This window comes from Panthera onca, chromosome E2, assembly GCF_046562875.1.
Source record: "Panthera onca isolate mPanOnc1 chromosome E2, mPanOnc1 haplotype 2, whole genome shotgun sequence".
NCBI classification, from domain to species: Eukaryota; Metazoa; Chordata; class Mammalia; order Carnivora; family Felidae; genus Panthera; species Panthera onca.
Genome location: NC_138353.1, coordinates 42,400,413 through 42,418,029, shown reverse-complemented (window position 1 = coordinate 42,418,029; position 17,617 = coordinate 42,400,413). Strand labels below are relative to the sequence as shown.

The following is a 17,617-nucleotide window of genomic DNA, read 5'->3' as shown; positions in this document are numbered from 1 at the left end:
GAACAAGAAAATATCATACTACTAAAATATCTTTTTCCAGAAAACCAGAAAAAGAAAATACTAAATCCTACCATGAATGATGGATTGAAAAATTTCTAGGGGCACCTGGGTGGCTCAGTTGGTTAAGTGTCCAACTCTTGATTTTGACTGACATCATGATCTCACGGTTTGTGGGTTTGAGCCCCATGCTGGGCTCAATGTGGAGCCTGCTTGGGATATCCACCCCCCCTCTCGCTCTCTCTCTCCCTCCTTCCACTAATGTGTGCTCCTTCTCTCTCAAAAATAAATAAACTTAAAAAAAAAAAAAAAGAAAACTTTCTAAATTTTACAGACAGTAAAAGAGAAACCTGCCCAAGGAGTTTTATAACTGAATACAGGTTAAAAGACACTAACACATACCGAAACCCTTTGTAATCTTAACCTTAGACATATATTAAATGTTCATGAGCACCACCATTACAAATTTAGCACTGCAGGGCTAGACGCCTCAGAGGTTATCCAAACAGGGCTGGGACATCCCTAAGCCTCTGTACTGCCAGGATCTCAAACTTCCAAGGACCATTTACTGGGTTACTGCCACCCACGAGTTACCACTGCTCCTTGGCCCTTGCCTCTAGTCAGGCATCAGGACCACCCACTGGAACTATTATTATTCTTTTTTTGCCTCAGCCTTTTCTTTTCCAGACAAAATGGTTTGTAACCTCTCCTGGCAGGTTTTATTTTTCAACTTAATCATCTTTATGGGTGATGTGGAAATTAATTTCCCAGTGGTAGGCTGTATTTGTAGAGACCTTCTGGTTAGGAATCTGGTTTAAGTCTTCACTCCTCCTTCCATTAACCAACTACTTGAAAGAGCAAGTCAATTTTTCTCAGTATCAGTTTCAACTGTAATAAGAATTTTAGACTACACGGCATAATGTCCCCTATGGATGTTCAAATTAAAAGGGGGAAACAGTAATTTTCCCTAATGTTCTCCTTTTAGGAAAAAGAAGTAAACTGTAAGGAAACAAGCTGATACTAGGAATCTGTTATGGATTTTTTTTTTTTTAAATACATATGCACAAAGTACCAAAAGACACACATACCCAAAACTCCCCTAAGTGACTGCCAGTACTGCAAGCTCTGGAGACAGATTTCAGTCCAGCTTTGTAGATGAAAGTTCTCTACAAGAACGGATGGTTTAATTTTTGCCATAAGAGACTACAGGATCTTAAATCATTGATGACAATCTAACCATTTTTGCTATGCTCCAGGTCATAATGCAGGGAAAGTGCCCTGATATACTTTTAGAGAGCTAAAAGGATGTTCTTCGCCAGATCATTCAATTAACTGGAACCAGCACAGTTGTCAAGCTCTTAGTGCTAAAGAAGTACTGTAGAGCTATTATTTACTGTAGGCATACACAAGCCAACCACCATACTAAGTGCTTTTACAAGCATTTCCCCCATTTAATTCTCACAATGATTTCTTTCTATGAGAAAACAAGCTTAAGAGAGATTGGCCAGCAATGAACAGGAATCTCAACTAGGCCTGATTACAAAGTCCATGTTCTCAAATCACGGACATGAAACCAACTAAAAAACAATCTATCCAAGCAACAAGTTATTTAATACCTCTGTCAACAGAATATGTTTTTATTCATACACAAATATAAACACATACATATAAAATTCATACACCAGAATGATTTTCTTCAAGTAGCGTTATTTTTTATTTATTCATTTTTTTTTTTTTTTTTTTTTAATTTATTTTGGGGACAGAGAGAGACAGAGCATGAACGGGGGAGGGGCAGAGAGAGAGGGAGACACAGAATCGGAAACAGGCTCCAGGCTCCGAGCCATCAGCCCAGAGCCTGACGCGGGGCTCGAACTCACGGACCGCGAGATCGTGACCTGGCTGAAGTCGGACGCTTAACCGACTGCGCCATCCAGGCGCCCCTTATTTATTCATTTTTTAAGTAGGCTCCATGCCCAGTGTGAAACCCAAGGTGGGACTTGAACCCACGACCCTGCGATCAAGAGTCGGATGTGTAACCAACTGAGCCACCCAGGCACCCCTTCATGTAGCATTATTTATAAGAATAATCAAACTAGCATTTAAGAAAAGACAACCCTTAGTATTAACTAATCTAGAATTTTATTTAAAGCAAAATATATACAAAAACTTCCTAAATAACTGTTCCATTAATTATCAAATATTCTTCACTTATGTTTAAAAAAAAATTTTTTTTAATGTTTATTTATTTTTGAGAGAGAAAGAGAGACAGAGCATGAGCAGGGAAGGGTAAGGGAGAGAGGGAGTCACAGAAACTGAAGGAGGCTCCAGGCTCTGAGCTGTCAGCACAGAACCCGACATGGGGCTCAAACTCGAGAACCTTGAGATCATGACCTGAGCCAAAGTTGGTCGCTTAACTGAGTAACCCAGGCGCCCCTTCACTTATGTTTTTTAAAGTTTGTTTATTTTGAGAGAGAGTGTGCGAGTAGGTAAGGGGCACAGAGAGAGAGGGAGAAAGAGAGAATCCCAAGCAGGCTACACACTGTCAGAGCAGTCTGATGAGGGGATCAAATTCATGCATGTGAGACCATGACCCAAGTCAAAGTCGGATGCTTAACTGATTGAACCACCTAGGCACCCCTCAAATAATTATTCTTCATATATAGTGTACCTGAACAGCACTTCTTAAAAATGTTTATTTATTTTTGAGACAGAGACAGAGAGACAGAGAGAGTGTGTATTGTGTGTGTGTGTGTGTGTGTGTGTGTGTGCGTGGGGGGGAGGAGGGGCAGAGAGAGGGGGAGACAGAATCCGAACCAGGTTCCAGGCTCCAAGCTGTCAGCACAGAGCCCGACGTGGGGCTCAAACTCAAGAACTGTGAGATCATGACCTGAGCCGAGATCAAGAGTCGGACGCGTAACCGACTACGCCACCCAGGTGCCCCTAGCCGAAGAGCACATTTTATAAAACATTTTTTTTCTTACATTCATTTAAAGACATATTGGCTTATTCCAGAAAGACTGACCAATCATGTTCTCAGACATGACAAGATCTCTTACTACTTTAATGCCTTTGCATACACTGCTCTTTCTGCCCCGGATGCTTTCCCTAGCTTGTCCAGTGAGCAAACTCCCACTCTTCCTTCAAACCCCTGCAAGGGTATTCCCCTGTGAATTCCCCAGACAGAGGCAGACATAAACACTCATTCCTCTACAGTGCCACTGTTCCCCTTCTGAACCTCCATTATGAATGCCTGCTGCTAAAGTAGTCTCCAATTGTGTGTTTATGTATCTATTTTCCCTCAAGACTGACAGTTGCTGAAGGACAGAAACCGTGCATTTTCATCTATATATTTCCCAGTCCCTAATGCAGAATCCTGCACAACATAGTTGGGGTTCATTACTTAGTACTTACCTAATATAAACCAACAAATTATAAACATTTAAAATCTTTCCAGAGATCATTAACATGTATTATTCGACTTCAACTAACTTCTACGCTATCCTGTAACTCTAGTTTTCAGACAGGCAGGATAGAAACTGTTTTCTGAAGATCTCCATTTGACAACTAAACACAATGTACAAAAAAAACCACTGTAATGGGTAATGTGAGGGTTAAAATATCAGGGCCCCATCTCATTGGGAATCTACAATACAGTAGAAGACACTTTTTAATTGTTTCAACATATTGTTCAGTAAGAACAATAACAGAAGTAAGTGCTCTGGATTCTACAAAGTGGAAGGGCCAGTTATAATTAAGAAGGCTAAAGAAGAGACCGACAGATAACATTTAAGTTGGGTTTTAATGAATGAGTAGAAAGGTATATTACTAGGCACGGAATAAACAGTATGAGCAAAAAAGTTCAGAAGTATAAGGTAAATGCATATTATATGTTTAAAACCTTCTTACTATTACAGATACAAGCACTCCAAAAGAAAATGGCATGGGAAGTCTGATCACAGGAATTGAAAAGCTTCAAAAAAACCAAAAACAAATGCATTGCATAATGTTTAACATTAAATTTTCATGTTAATTTAAATAACAGTGCACATATAATTTTGTGTATGGAAACCCCACAAATTTTCTGTATGTAACACTGATTAAAACATTTTTTTAATGTGCTAAAATACATAGAACATAAAAATTACCATCTTAGCCATTTTTAAGTGCACAGTTCAGAAGTGCTAAGTATTAAGTACCTTTATTTTGTTGGGCAACCAATCTGTAGAACTCTTTTTAATGCCCGGAAATTATTCTATTTAGTTCATGTAATATATTTTAATTCTATTTCTTTTGATTATCAAAGGTGAATGTGTGCTAACTTCCTATTTCTTTTTGTGTGAAATGCATACATCAGTAAGTAAGCTTATAAACTTGAAGCATAGGATGTTAACATTTGACAATATTCTTTTTCAAACACATTAGTTCTCATCTTGATTGTTTTTGTTTGTTAGAGTATACTTTTTATAGAAATTGGATTTTTGAACAATGTATAGATACTTTAAATAGTAGTATCATAATTAAAGTCTGCTTAAAGCAGGGTACAATTTTATATAGAAAAAAATCCATGTAAATTAAAAGTCATATCAAATTTAAATAATGCTTAAGACTAAACCTCAGTCTTTCGTTGAAGACTGAAGTGACAGGAGTAAAAGAGACACAAGGCAGTGATTGCTATAAAAACTGAAGTAATGAGTACTTTTGAGGGGAGGGACAAGGTCATAATTAGATACATATGTGGAGGGGGTGCTGCTGGGAGAGCTGTGAACGTTTGATATTTTTGATCTGGATGGTAGTGATTAGGGTGTTAGCCTTGTAATAAGTAAGCTACATATTTCTTTTGTGTAGATTTCTATATCTGTACCATAAAAAAGTTAAAAGTGGGCTACTTAATTCAATTCTTTGAGTAGTTTGAAAATATTAAATTTTCCCTTTAGTAAGGAGAATACACAAATGGCTAAAAATTAGTTACAAAATCAAGACATTCATAAAAAAATGTAAAGTAATATTATTCCCGAAGAGTTAGTATGTATTCTAGGATAACATAAGGTAATTTTTACAAATAACCTGACAAATAATTGAGACAAAAAAGAGGTAAGATATTTGGATCAATGAATTAAGAGAATATATACATGACAGTAAATGATTTTTATGAGGATCAATGAATGAGGAATTCATGTACAACCTTAAAATTAAGACCAAGTTTCTTTATAGCAATTACATTTAATAAATACAAAGACACAGTACAACTTTTGAAAAATGAAAGACAAAATTAAACTATTTAAAAACATTATACACAAACATGACAAAGAGAGCCTGAGAGTTTGGGGGAAAGTACTAACCAGTTACTGCCAGCAGCTGTGAAACTCTCACCTCCATTTCCTCCCGATGAGACCTGTCTCTGTCTTCAAATTCACGCGTCCTTCTCCGGGCCTCTTCAAAGGCCTGTTGTGCTAATGCATCCTCCTGCTGTCAGAATACATGAAAGGGATATTTCAATTTTGATCTATAATAAAAAAATTTTTTTTTTAATTTTTTTTTTCAACGTTTTTTATTTATTTTTGGGACAGAGAGAGACAGAGCATGAACGGGGGAGGGGCAGAGAGAGAGGGAGACACAGAATCGGAAACAGGCTCCAGGCTCCGAGCCATCAGCCCAGAGCCTGACGCGGGGCTCGAACTCACAGACCGCGAGATCGTGACCTGGCTGAAGTCGGACGCTTAACCGACTGCGCCACCCAGGCGCCCCTATAATAAAAATTTTTAATCTGTTGTTTTTTGGAGGAAATGAACAGCAGAGTATATCTTCAAATATCAAAACCATTTAAAAAAGCTAACACTGAAGCTACTTTTAAAAGAAAACTTCAGTTTGTTCATGTTTTACATCACACTTTGGAAACAGTAACTGTGTTCATGATCTTTCCTTTCCTTACCTCATCTATTCACCAAAATAAAATCCTGTACAAGTCAATACTTAAACCATAGAAGATCAAGAAAAAAATTTGGTATATACTTCTATAATTTGCTATTAAGACAGGCCAGGCCCTCAAATTAGGACACTAAAGCCAGAAATAGAAAAGAGAATATTAACAGAATTAATGATAAAAATGTTTGAAACTGCTGAAAAACAGAAAGTAAATAAAAGTCCAAAGGATGTCACCAAGGAAAAATATTTGTAACATATAACAAATTTATCTGAATTTTCCCAATTAATAAAGATCTGCACATGAAGAAAACCCAGATACCTCAAACTTATCGTGTCTAAAGGGGCAACCGATTGAAACTTTCTCCTTTATTCTTCTCTAGTCTCCATTCATGGCATCCCTCATTCATTTCTGACAGAAACCTGAGACACCTTTGACTCTTTGCTCTCCTCTTTTCTCCACAGAGCCAATCAATCACTAAGTCCTAACCATCCGACCTCCTAAATATTTTTGGAATCTTAGTCTCCTTTTATTTCCTACATTTTTCCAGTTTGGGCTTCTAAGATCTCTTACTAAAATTACTACAAAGGTCTCCTAAACAGTCTCTTCCTGCTTCCATTCTGTCATCCCCAGTCTACCACCCAGCCATCAGAGCATGCCTTAGGCACAATCTGACCAAAACACCCCCAACTTAAAAAAGCTTCCTCATGGTACATAGCACTGGATGCTCAACTTTTGCAGTCACACACTTCTCAATACGAGATTTCTGATGGTACACTTGAAGAAACTAAAAGATAAAAATACCAAAAAAGTCATCAATATTCACCTTCCTAGATTCATTGCAGCAAGGGGTGGCCAGTAACTCAATTCAAACCAATGAGACAGAAGGATAAGTCACCTAACTGGGGTTCTAAGAAAGTCCTTTAAGAGGTATTTCAATTTTTCTCCTTCCTATGAACTGATGCAATGCCTAGAGATACAGTAGTCATCATGCAAACATAATAGTGGGGATGCAGTCACACACTGAGCATAGCACAGCAGGAAGATGAAAAGACCCAGAGCCCCTGTAATATAATTAAGTGCTACACCAGACCTGGACTATACCTACACTGCTTGGTATCTTGTTCTCTGTGAGAAATCTTTTATTTGTCACTATTAGTAAGGCTGTTTAATACTTACAATTTTCACTGACACAATGTCTATAACCTAAACAAAATTGAAAGATGTAATCAAATTTCCATTCTTACGATACATTTACTAGCTTTATGACCCGGAGGAAGGCATTTCATTTCTGTAAGCTTCTGCAAACTCACATGTAAAATGGGCACAGTAATAATACTTCACAAGATTACTGTGAAGATTAAATGAGGTAACATATAAAATGTGCTTAAGCATACTTGACAATCTTCAATAAGTGCTGGTATCTTACAAGCATTTACAGACATATCAAATTTACACATCTGACTAAATATCATTACACGTTCCTACTGTATTCTCAGAATGTACCATATAAGCTAGAGGTACCTGCAAAAGAACGCTGTTTCCAACTGCCAAGGGTTTTCTATTATTTAGCTAATGATCAACTGGGACACATCTGGTAACAGGATACTCCTTCTGTCCTGTGCATTCATTCACGTTTTCATTTATTCCACAAATGTTTGAGTTTTTAATATGTCCAAGTCACTGTGTTAAGGTACCATGAATACAATATGAGAAACAAATGGTGCTTTTCCTCACAGTTTCTGGTCTAGTGGGGCAAGTAGATGATGAACAAATAATTACCAAAAAAAATATATGTCAACTGTGATTAAGTACAGTAAAGGAATATTACATGATGAAATGAGAGCACATGACAGGAGATGTGATCTAATTCCCTAAGGAAGTTAACGGCCATTAATGTGTATTCTAGCAATGGTCAGATTTTTATTTCATTAAAAGAAAAAATAATATTATTACTAATAGTTGTAGTAAAAGAAGCCAGGAGGGATTTGGTAGCCCTCTGCTTTCTAATTCCAGCTTCTGTTTTGGTCTTTTCTAGCAAGGTGTGAAACATACGTGCAGAGATAAGAGTTTGTACTTTAATTTGAAAGACAACTGGCAATTACCAGCATTGTCTTGATCCTTTCCTGTTGCAACCTTAACTAACACCTATCCGCTTCAAGGGCAGCATAAAGGGCAACTCCTGATAAAACTACATACTCATCCATAAAGTGTGGTCAAATGAGCTAGGGACAACTAACTCTATCCAATCTCAGATGGTAGTGGGAGCAGCTTTCAATACTTTGGTCCCCACCAGCTCCATGTTATACTAGTTTGTTACTCCGTGGTCTTAACCATGATCTGCACAAAGTAGCCAGGTGGGGTCATCATAAAAGGTGGGTGCATGTGAAACCCATGTGGCAAATAAAGGCTTTGCAGTTCTCTCATAGAGAATACATAGAATATTCTGACCATTCTTGCTACGGTGATTTTGTCTTTATTGTACTGCCTAAATCTACAATGATACTTATTTTATGGTTTGGTAATACCTTTCTGCAGTTATGAATTTAAAAACTGGAAGTGCATGTTTAATGAAAAGTTAATTCATTTCCAAGAAAGTTGATGATGAAGATGTAATTTGCACAAAATAACGACATTTACTATTCTCTGTGGGGACCAGAATGGTATCACTGATCACATGAAAGCCAAAAGAAATAAAACTGCTGAAGAAGCTTCAATATATACTTAAAGGGCGACAATTTAACACGTGCAGCTGCAAACGGTACATTTAACACCACCCTGCAAATAACTTCATTTAAATCAAGTGATTTAATTCACTGACAAATGACAAATGATTCAATTCACATTATCATGCACATGTAAAAAGCAAAGCTATTCATATGCTGATATCATTAACAAAAACCTTGCAAATAACTAAAGGACACCAGTTTTACATCAGTGTCATCAGGTATAGAGTATCTGTTAATTCAAATAATGGTTCAGTCTTTCTAACCTGATCATAGAACCAAAATTAAACTTCTGAAAGGGTACTACATTGAAGCTGAAACATGCAAAGTAAAAAAGTACAACAGTGAAGATAAAACTATTGGCTCTTATACTGATAATACAAATATAGATGCTGGTGGAGCACACTGTATAAAGAATAACATTCTCAGTGAATTTCTAAAAACTATGAAATAGAAATTTATTAGGGGGTGTCTGGGTGGCTCAGTTGGTTAAGTATCCAACCTCAGCTCAGATCATGATCTCACGGTTTGTGAGTTCGAGCCCCGCGTCGGGCTCTGTGCTAACAGTTCAGAGCCTGGAGCCTGCTTCAGATTCTGTGTCTCCCTCTCTCTCTTCCCCTTCCCCGCTTGTGCTCTCTTTCTGTCTCTCAAAAATAAATAAAAACATTAAAAAAAAAAGTTTAGAAATTTATTAGAAACTAGTTGTGGCACATATAACTCATAACTGGTCTGCCAATCACTTAGTTTATAGTTGCATAAATTAGAAATATATTTATCTATGAAGTAACTGAACTATAAAATGTGACAAAGCTGATGCCGAATATAAAAAATACATCAAGACAGTACCCCCACACTTTGAGCTTTTGAAGAACTACTCTAAATCAAAATAGTTCCTACAATGGCACTGAACTTTTTTTAAGGTAAATGAGTCCTCATAGTTATGCTTTGCTCAAAATTAGTTGGAAATCTCTGATTAAAGTATCCAAAGGTGAAATGCCAAAAATTTGACTTTTTAAAAACAGTTTATTTATTTTGTGCACACACTCACACACACATGCACACGCACGCACGCATGGGGGCAGGGGAGAGAATCCCAAGCAAGCTTTGTGCTGTCAGTGTGGAGAACAATGCCGGGTTCGATCCTTCGAACAGTGAGATCATGACCTGAGCCGAAACCAAGAATTGGAGGGTTCACCAACTAAGCCACACTGATGCCCCCCAAAATTTGATTTTTAAGCTTTTAAAGAGTTACAATTATTGAAAACCAAATGCATAAAGAGGATGTTGAATTTTATCCCTACAAATTACAGAAAATAAATAGAAAGATGAAAATACAATGAGCAAATGTGATTTGTTTCTATAATTATACTAAGAATGATATTAATTTGCGGGGAGCTTTTAAAACATTTTATTGTATTATATTATACATACAAAAAAGTACACTTACAGTAAGGCTTTACTGTCCAATATGGGAACCACATGTGGCCAGTGAACACTTGAAATACACACCAAATTTCAAGAACTTGTTTCAAAGAAAAAAAATGTGGGACATCTCAATAAATTTTTTATATTAATTTTATGTTCAAGTATGATATTTTAGATATACCGGGTCAAAAAAATACAATATAAAAATTAAATACAATTGCTTCTTTTTATCTTTTTTAATGTGGCTTCTAGAAAAACTTAAATTACATTATGTGGTTCACATTTGAATTATACCGGACAGCACTGTCCTAAATTACAGCTCAATGAATTTCCACAAACTGAACTTTCCATGTAACTAGAATCCATTGGAAGAAAGAGAGCAGTAATAACACCTTGGGAGTTTCCTTCAGCTCCATTCCAATAACTAACCTCCTCTCCTCTCTCAAGGATAAACCACTATCCTTATTGCTAACAACACATATTATCAGTTTTGCCCATTTCTGTACTTTCATATGAAGGGATTCATACAACATGTGCTTTTTGGGTACACTCAATATATTTATGAAATCCACCCATACTGGTGTGCTAGTTGTAGATTTTCATTATCACTGTATTTCTTTGTGTGGATAAGCAATTTACCCATTCTACTGTTAATGGGCATTTGGGCAGTTTGCAGTTTCTGGATATTACTAATAATGCTGCCATAAATGTCCAGTACATATATTTTGATGAATATATGTATTTATTCCTCTTGCATACCATGAAACTTAGAGTAGAATTGCTGGATCACAGGTATATGTAATTTGCAGTTTTAGCATGTATTGCCAGTTTTTCAAATGTTGTGTCAATTTTACATAACCAATATACCAACTGTTGTTTCATATCCTTGCCAACATTTGTCAAAGGTACTCTGAACGGAGAAAATACCTGTGAAAATATTTCAGCTGAAACACTCAACAAACTTTAATTAAAATGAATTGTGACCATACTCTTTACTGTCTTAGCTTACCAGGTGCCTTATCTCAGCATCTGTTAGAGAATATTGTCCTCATCCCCTTGAGTAGAATTAAAATTTTCCCAATTTAAAGAGAGAGAGAGAGAGAGAGAGAGAGAGAGAGAGAGAATACTGTCCTCATACAGCAGAGAGAGAGAATAAGCAAGCTCTCTTGTGTATCTCTTATCAGGACACTACTCCTATCATATCAGGGCCCCACTCTCATGACCTCATATAATTTTAATTACCCCCATAAAGACCTTATCTCCAAATGCAGTCACATTGGGTGTTGAGGCTTTAACAAATTAATTTTAGGGGAACAGAAACATTCAGTCCATAACAGATGTAAGCAGTAGGATTAGGATTCACACAATTATATGACAATGAAGCCCCTAATCCTAACTACTACATATTGTACAGATGATTTTGGGATAGGGAAGGTTATAGAAAAGTGCTTACTGTACATTGAATGTTTGGAATCCCCTGCTTTAAAGTTTTTACATTATATAAGGCCAATTATTGTATTAGTTTGCTATCACAACAGGTGGTACTTACTTTGTAGTTATAAAGCTCAATTTATAGACCGGAAAACTTGGAAAATTCTAAGTATGGAAAATGCTATGGGTTAAACTTAAAATTTTTATCTATCATTCAATAAAATATTTCAGTTTTAAAAGTCAACTAAATCTGAAATTTTACCTCATATAAATTCAATCTGCTGTATCACTTCTTATAGAAACAGCCTTGTAAATTGCTGATTATTTACTATTTCTCTGAAACAGTTGGTCACTCCTTATCCCTGTGGAAATCAAGGTAGCAGGGATTCCTTCTTAAGAATTTTAATTTTCGGGGCAGCTGGGTGGCTCAGTCAGTTAAGGTCCAAGTTTGGCTTCGGTCATGATCTTGGGGTCTGTGAGCTGGGAGCTCGGCATCAGGCTCTGTGCTGATAGCTCAGAGCCTACTTCGGATTCTATGTCCCCCTCTCTGCACCTCCTCTGCTCACACTGTGTCTCTCTATCAAAAATAAGTAAACGTTAAAAAATTAAAAAAAAAAAAAAAAAAAAAAGAATTTTAATTTGGGGGGCACCTGGGTGGCTCAGTCGGTTAAGTGTCTGACTCTTGATTTCGGCCCAGGTCATGATCTCACGCACAGGTTCATAAGTTTGAGCCCCACATGAGATTCTTTCTCTCTTTGTGCCCCTCCCCCCACTTGTGCGCTCTCTCTCTCTCAAAATCAATTAATTTAAAAATTTTAAATTTACTTATTTACTTACTTATTTATTTTTAAGGCAATCTCTACACCTAATGTGGGGCTTGAACATATGACCCCAAGATCAAGAGTTGCATGCTCTACTGATTGAGCCAGCCAGGCATCCCAAGAATTTTAACTATGAACCTTAATTTTTTACTAGAAAGGTTTTGGCTTTTTATCTCTTGATAGGAAAATTCTCACATTTCCATATATGGAGAACACAGAAACAGACAATAGAGGGAAACAACAACAACAAAAAAGGATTCTTTTTTATTCCTGTCATTATTTTAACTTTATTATGAGGATTAATATAGGGGAGCCTGGGTGGCTCAGTTGGTTAAGCGTATGACACTTGATTTTGGCTCAGGTCATGATATCACAGCTTGTGGGTTCGAGCTCCGCATCGGGCTCTGTGCTGACAGCTCAGAGCCTGGTGCCTGCTTCGGATTCTGTGTCTCCCTCTCTCTCTGCCCCTAACCCACTCACATTCTGTCTCTGTCTCTCTCAAAAATAAGTAAATATAAAAAAAAAAAAAAAAAAGAAAGAATATAAAAACAATCAAAAGAAATCAACACCTACTAATAAATGGACATTTTTACATGTTCTTTTAGCATTTTGAATGTCACTGCCATCCCATTACCTTCTGGTTTCCATAATTTCAAAAGACAAGTCGGTTGTTAAACTTATTGTGGCTCCCTTGCATGTGATGAGTCCGTTTTATTGCTGCTCTTGAGATTCTCTGTTTTTTCAAAATCTGACTGTGATACATCTAGCTGTAGATTGCTTTGTGTTTATACAATTTGAAGTTTATTGAATTTCTTGGATATGAAGATAACTATTTTTAATGAATTTGGAAGTTTTCATCTGCTATTAATTCTTAAACTTTCTGCCCCTTTCTCTCTTTTCCTAGAACTTTCACGACATGTACACATTGGTACACATGCTGGAGTCCCATACTCTCTGAGACTGTTTTTGGTGTTTTTCTTTTTGTTCTTCAGACTGGATAATTTCTATTAATCTATGTTCATATTCACTACATCTTTCTTTCACCAACTCAAATTTGCTGTTGAGTGATCTCTACTGATATGCTCTGTTTGATGAGTCACTGTCATTGTAATTTGCCTTTAATCCTTTAAAGAAGAATCTTCCTTGAATTCTTTGAACATACTGATAAATAACTGCTTTTAAGCCTTTGTCACTAAGAAGCAACATTTGGGATCCCTCAAAGATAGTGTCTATTGGCTGTTTTTTTCCCTGAGTATCAGTAATACTTTCATGTCTATTTACATGTCTCTTTAATTTTTTGGTTTAAAATTGGACATTTCAGACAATATTTTGTAGCAACTCTGAATTCTGACCCCTGCCTCCACTGTGTTGTTGCTGTTTTTATCTGTTTAATGACTTACCTGGACTAATTCTGTAGTTTGCTTCTCCAGTAATGTGTAGCCTCTGCATGTCCCTGCTTAGTTTTGTTTTGTTTTCTTTTTAAGTCTAGCTTTCTAGGGGGCTGCCCTAGGTCAGCATAACTTAATAGTCAGCCAATGACTGTTGAGAGGTTTAGCTTAAACACCTTGAATCAGCACTTCGTTCTTTTGCCACCAGATCTGTGTGCAGCTTGAGGGATACTTTCAAAGTACAGGGAGTTCATCACTCTACCCTGGTAGACTGGTAGCTTGGAAGGGCCCTCTTTGTCCTCTCCTGAGCCAGTGCAGCTTTATATATGCATAGTCTTCTAGAACATGAGAAGTAAGTGTGATTTAAAAAAAAAAATTTTTTTTAACGTTTATTTTTGAAGGAGAGAGAGACAGAGCATCAGCAGGGGAGGGGCAGAGAGAGAGACAGAGGGAGACACAGAATCTGAAGCAGGCTCCAGGCTCTGAGCCATCAGCACAGAGCCTCATGCGGGGTTCAAACCCATGAACTGAGAAATAAGTGTGATTTTAATAGGGCCCACATTAGCAAACTCTTTCCCTAGATTTCTGATAAATTTCTGCCTAGTTGGTCATTTTGTTGCTTCCCACATCATTAGCCTTCCCAGAACATTTGCCACAGAGACCTCTATTGTTTTTGATGACATTCCTGGGTATGGATTTTTTCATGCACTGCTCTAAATAAGGTCAGCTCCTTCTGACAGGACAGTAGAGTTGCCAGTCCTCTGGCTTGTCCCACCTGCCTGTCTAACCTGAGGGACCACAGAGCTGAGGGAACTAATGGAAGCAGCTACTGACACAAGTTATCACTGTCCTTATTGAAATTCAGTAGCTTTTTTTGAATAAATACCTCTCAATGCATGTCCCTTGGTTAATTTCCAGAGACCTTAAATATGTGTGTGTGTGTGTGTGTGTGTGTGTGTGTGCGCGCGCGTGCACGAGTGTGTGTTTTAAACAATTTGTCCAGTTTAAGCACTGCTTTTTGGGGAGAGGATTTACCAAACTCCTCACCAAGTCATTCCAGAAGTGCTGCTCCATTTCAGAAATGCTACATTTTATTTTGAACTCTTCTACCCGATCTAATGTTCTAAAGATCAAGAACAAATATTAAACAGAACCATTTACTGGACTTTGAAGTGCCCCCACTGAGCAGACAGGAATAATCCAATGAAATTTAGAACCACTGAAGGAAAAACTTTCCCCAAAACCAGGACCGAAATGAGTCTGCACATCTTAAAGATTCCTCAACATCACTTCAACATGAGACTTTTTATACTTACTCTTAGAGATGGGGTAAAATAGATGTCTAGTTGAAGATTAGGGGTACAGAAAGGGACCATGTTCAGTAGAGCCTGAAGTCACCCTACCTGGGCTCGCTCCTCATCAAACTCCAGGCAGCCCATACCATCCAGTCTCTGGAGGTCAATCCAGCCTTTCCAGATAACACAGACTCCATTCAGAATCATGGGAGCCTTCAAATACACCTAAGACACAGAAAAGACACATGAAAACCAATGATAAGCCATCAGATACATGAAAAACGAAGAATAAACTTTAAGGAAACCTGTGGTTTTCTTGGGGGAGAAAAAGATGAATACAATTATAAAATTAAGAATTATAGGAAGGTATATAAACCATAGCTCTGACCAAATTCTAGAAGTTAAGTTAATCTGGTTTACCAGGATTTTATTTCTAGTCACAATTCTCTCAAATTGTTTTTTAAAAAAAGTGATACAAATTTTATAAAAACTATAATAAAATGATACTTGAAATAGACATAGTTGAAGCTGAAGCTAGGACAATAGGTACTTTGCCTTGATTTTTGAACCTCGGGTAAAAAGCTATAAAGATGGAAAACAACTGGAATTCACCAGCCCCTAAAGACAGCACACACAGTTTCCCTCTATTTGGAAACCTGGAGCCACCCAGAGTCGGGCTCTTCATACTTCCCTTCAGTTTTATAAGCTACCTCATTGCTTCCTATGAAGTAATGCAGCTTTTTTCCTTTTTTTCTAACTTCAGTTAGCCAGTTAGTCTGCTTTTAACCAAAGAAACTTAACTGATACAACATTTATTTATTCACCATTATTTTTCAAGTAAATATAAATGATTCTAGATTAAAAGACACTTTAGGTATGATTTCAAAATTCAGACCAGTTTCATTTTCAACCACCAAATTCTGATACTGCCTGAAAATATAACTGTGTTCAAGAACAATTAAGGATCCACCAAGAAAGGAAAGGTGCTAATACTGTCATCTTAAGGTGAAAATTTTATTGTGAAACAGTAAGAAATATAAAAAATTTATTATAATTCCCACACTCTTCCCCCATCCTAATATCACACTATCCTAATAGTGACTTTAGGAAAAAACAAACAAACAAACATTGTTATTTTAGATCTTTTCTACCTCATTTAACATGGGCTTCAGGGGCACCTGGGTGGCTTAGTTGGTTAAGCCTCTGACCCTTGATTTTGGCTCAGGTTATGATCTCACAGTTCATGAGTTTGAGCCCCACACCAGGCTCTGCACTAACAGTATGGAGCCTGCTTGGGATTCTCTTTCTCTCTCTCTCTCTTTCTCTCTCTCTCTCTCTCTCCCTCTCCCTCTCTGTCCCTCCCTGACTTGCATGCATGCTCTAAGTAAATAAGTGAACTTAAAAAAAATTAAAACAAAAAGAAAACATGGGCTTCAGAATAAAAATCAGCATGGATGCTTATCATTTAATGCCTTAATAAGATTTCTTAAATGAAGAAGAAGCAGGACTTCAATGACTTTTCAAAACTCCAGGTTATCAAATATACATTTACAAATAAGGTCTTCATTTGTCTACACCAAATATATTTTATTTAAATAATCCAAGTGCTTTTGTGAGCTTAAATTAGCATTATTTATTACTTGTAATTATATAAAATTGGTTAAGACAGTCTTCATTTTAAGTAAAAAGCTGTAAACATCAACTTTTTCTTTTCTCAATTCAGCAGTTTCTTCAAAAATTTTGGGGCATTCTTGTTTTTAGAAAGGTTTAATAAGAATAATTGACTGTCAACAATTACAAATATGCTCAAAAAATTACAACTGAGACACCTGTAAAATAAAACCTACAGGATTTATGCCATCTTATTTTTGTCATTCCCCTCTACTATTAAACACAACCTTTTTTCTTGTTAAGGGCTCCAATAAACCACCCTGAACTAACTTCTATTTATATTGGGAAAAAAAGTCCAAAACATAAGGTTCCATTTCTCCTCCCATTTGGACCAAGGGAAGTAGTCTACAGTTATAGCTGAAACCGTTTAACCACATATTTCCTTCTGTTCTGATAAGTGCTCATTCTCTTCTACATTGTGAATTTAAAACTCCACTAAAGTGCACCTCGTCAGACAAGTGACTAAGACAACCTCACTTTCAACACCTCAAAACCTAAAAACAATAGCCCTCCTCACTGCCTATCAATGTAACTTGACTTAACATATCTTCTAATCAAGATCTCCACCTACTCTTTCTCACATGGGAGGGTGCCACACAGTGAGGACTGTAACATTTCACCTATCAAAGTACCTCATTAAATTCTCACACTAATCATGCACAGAATTCTCCTCTTCTAACAGGAGAGAAAGGTCAACTTCATGATTAGATTCTATGTTCTTCATCACATGATTTACATCATTTAGAATCAAAGATTCCATAATCTAGCTTATTCATATTAACTCTATAATCAAAATTATTTTCCTTATGAAATTACTGAATTTTTAAAAAGCCCATTCATTACTTCTTTATAAATGTTCTCTCACGACAAAGAAAACCACCAATCTGTTTCGGGAAAGTCCTAAGTGGATTCGGAAAAAGACTATATTTCTTAGTCAAGGCTA

At 36.8% G+C, this 17,617-nt stretch overlaps 1 protein-coding gene across 2 annotated transcripts in view; it reads right to left on the bottom strand.

Moving 5' to 3' along the window:
- CBFB (core-binding factor subunit beta) overlaps positions 1-17,617 on the bottom strand; it is a 55,920-nt gene that overhangs the window by 10,058 nt on the left and 28,245 nt on the right. The window contains exons 4-5 of one of the 2 annotated variants that reach the window (XM_060650560.2): positions 15,112-15,228; positions 5,337-5,463 (exon numbers count right to left, since the gene is read on the bottom strand). In XM_060650560.2, the coding sequence (XP_060506543.1) occupies positions 5,337-5,463; positions 15,112-15,228 (244 nt within the window). The remainder of the gene's footprint in view (positions 1-5,336; positions 5,464-15,111; positions 15,229-17,617) is intronic. The other variant, XM_060650559.2, reaches the window with a different exon arrangement.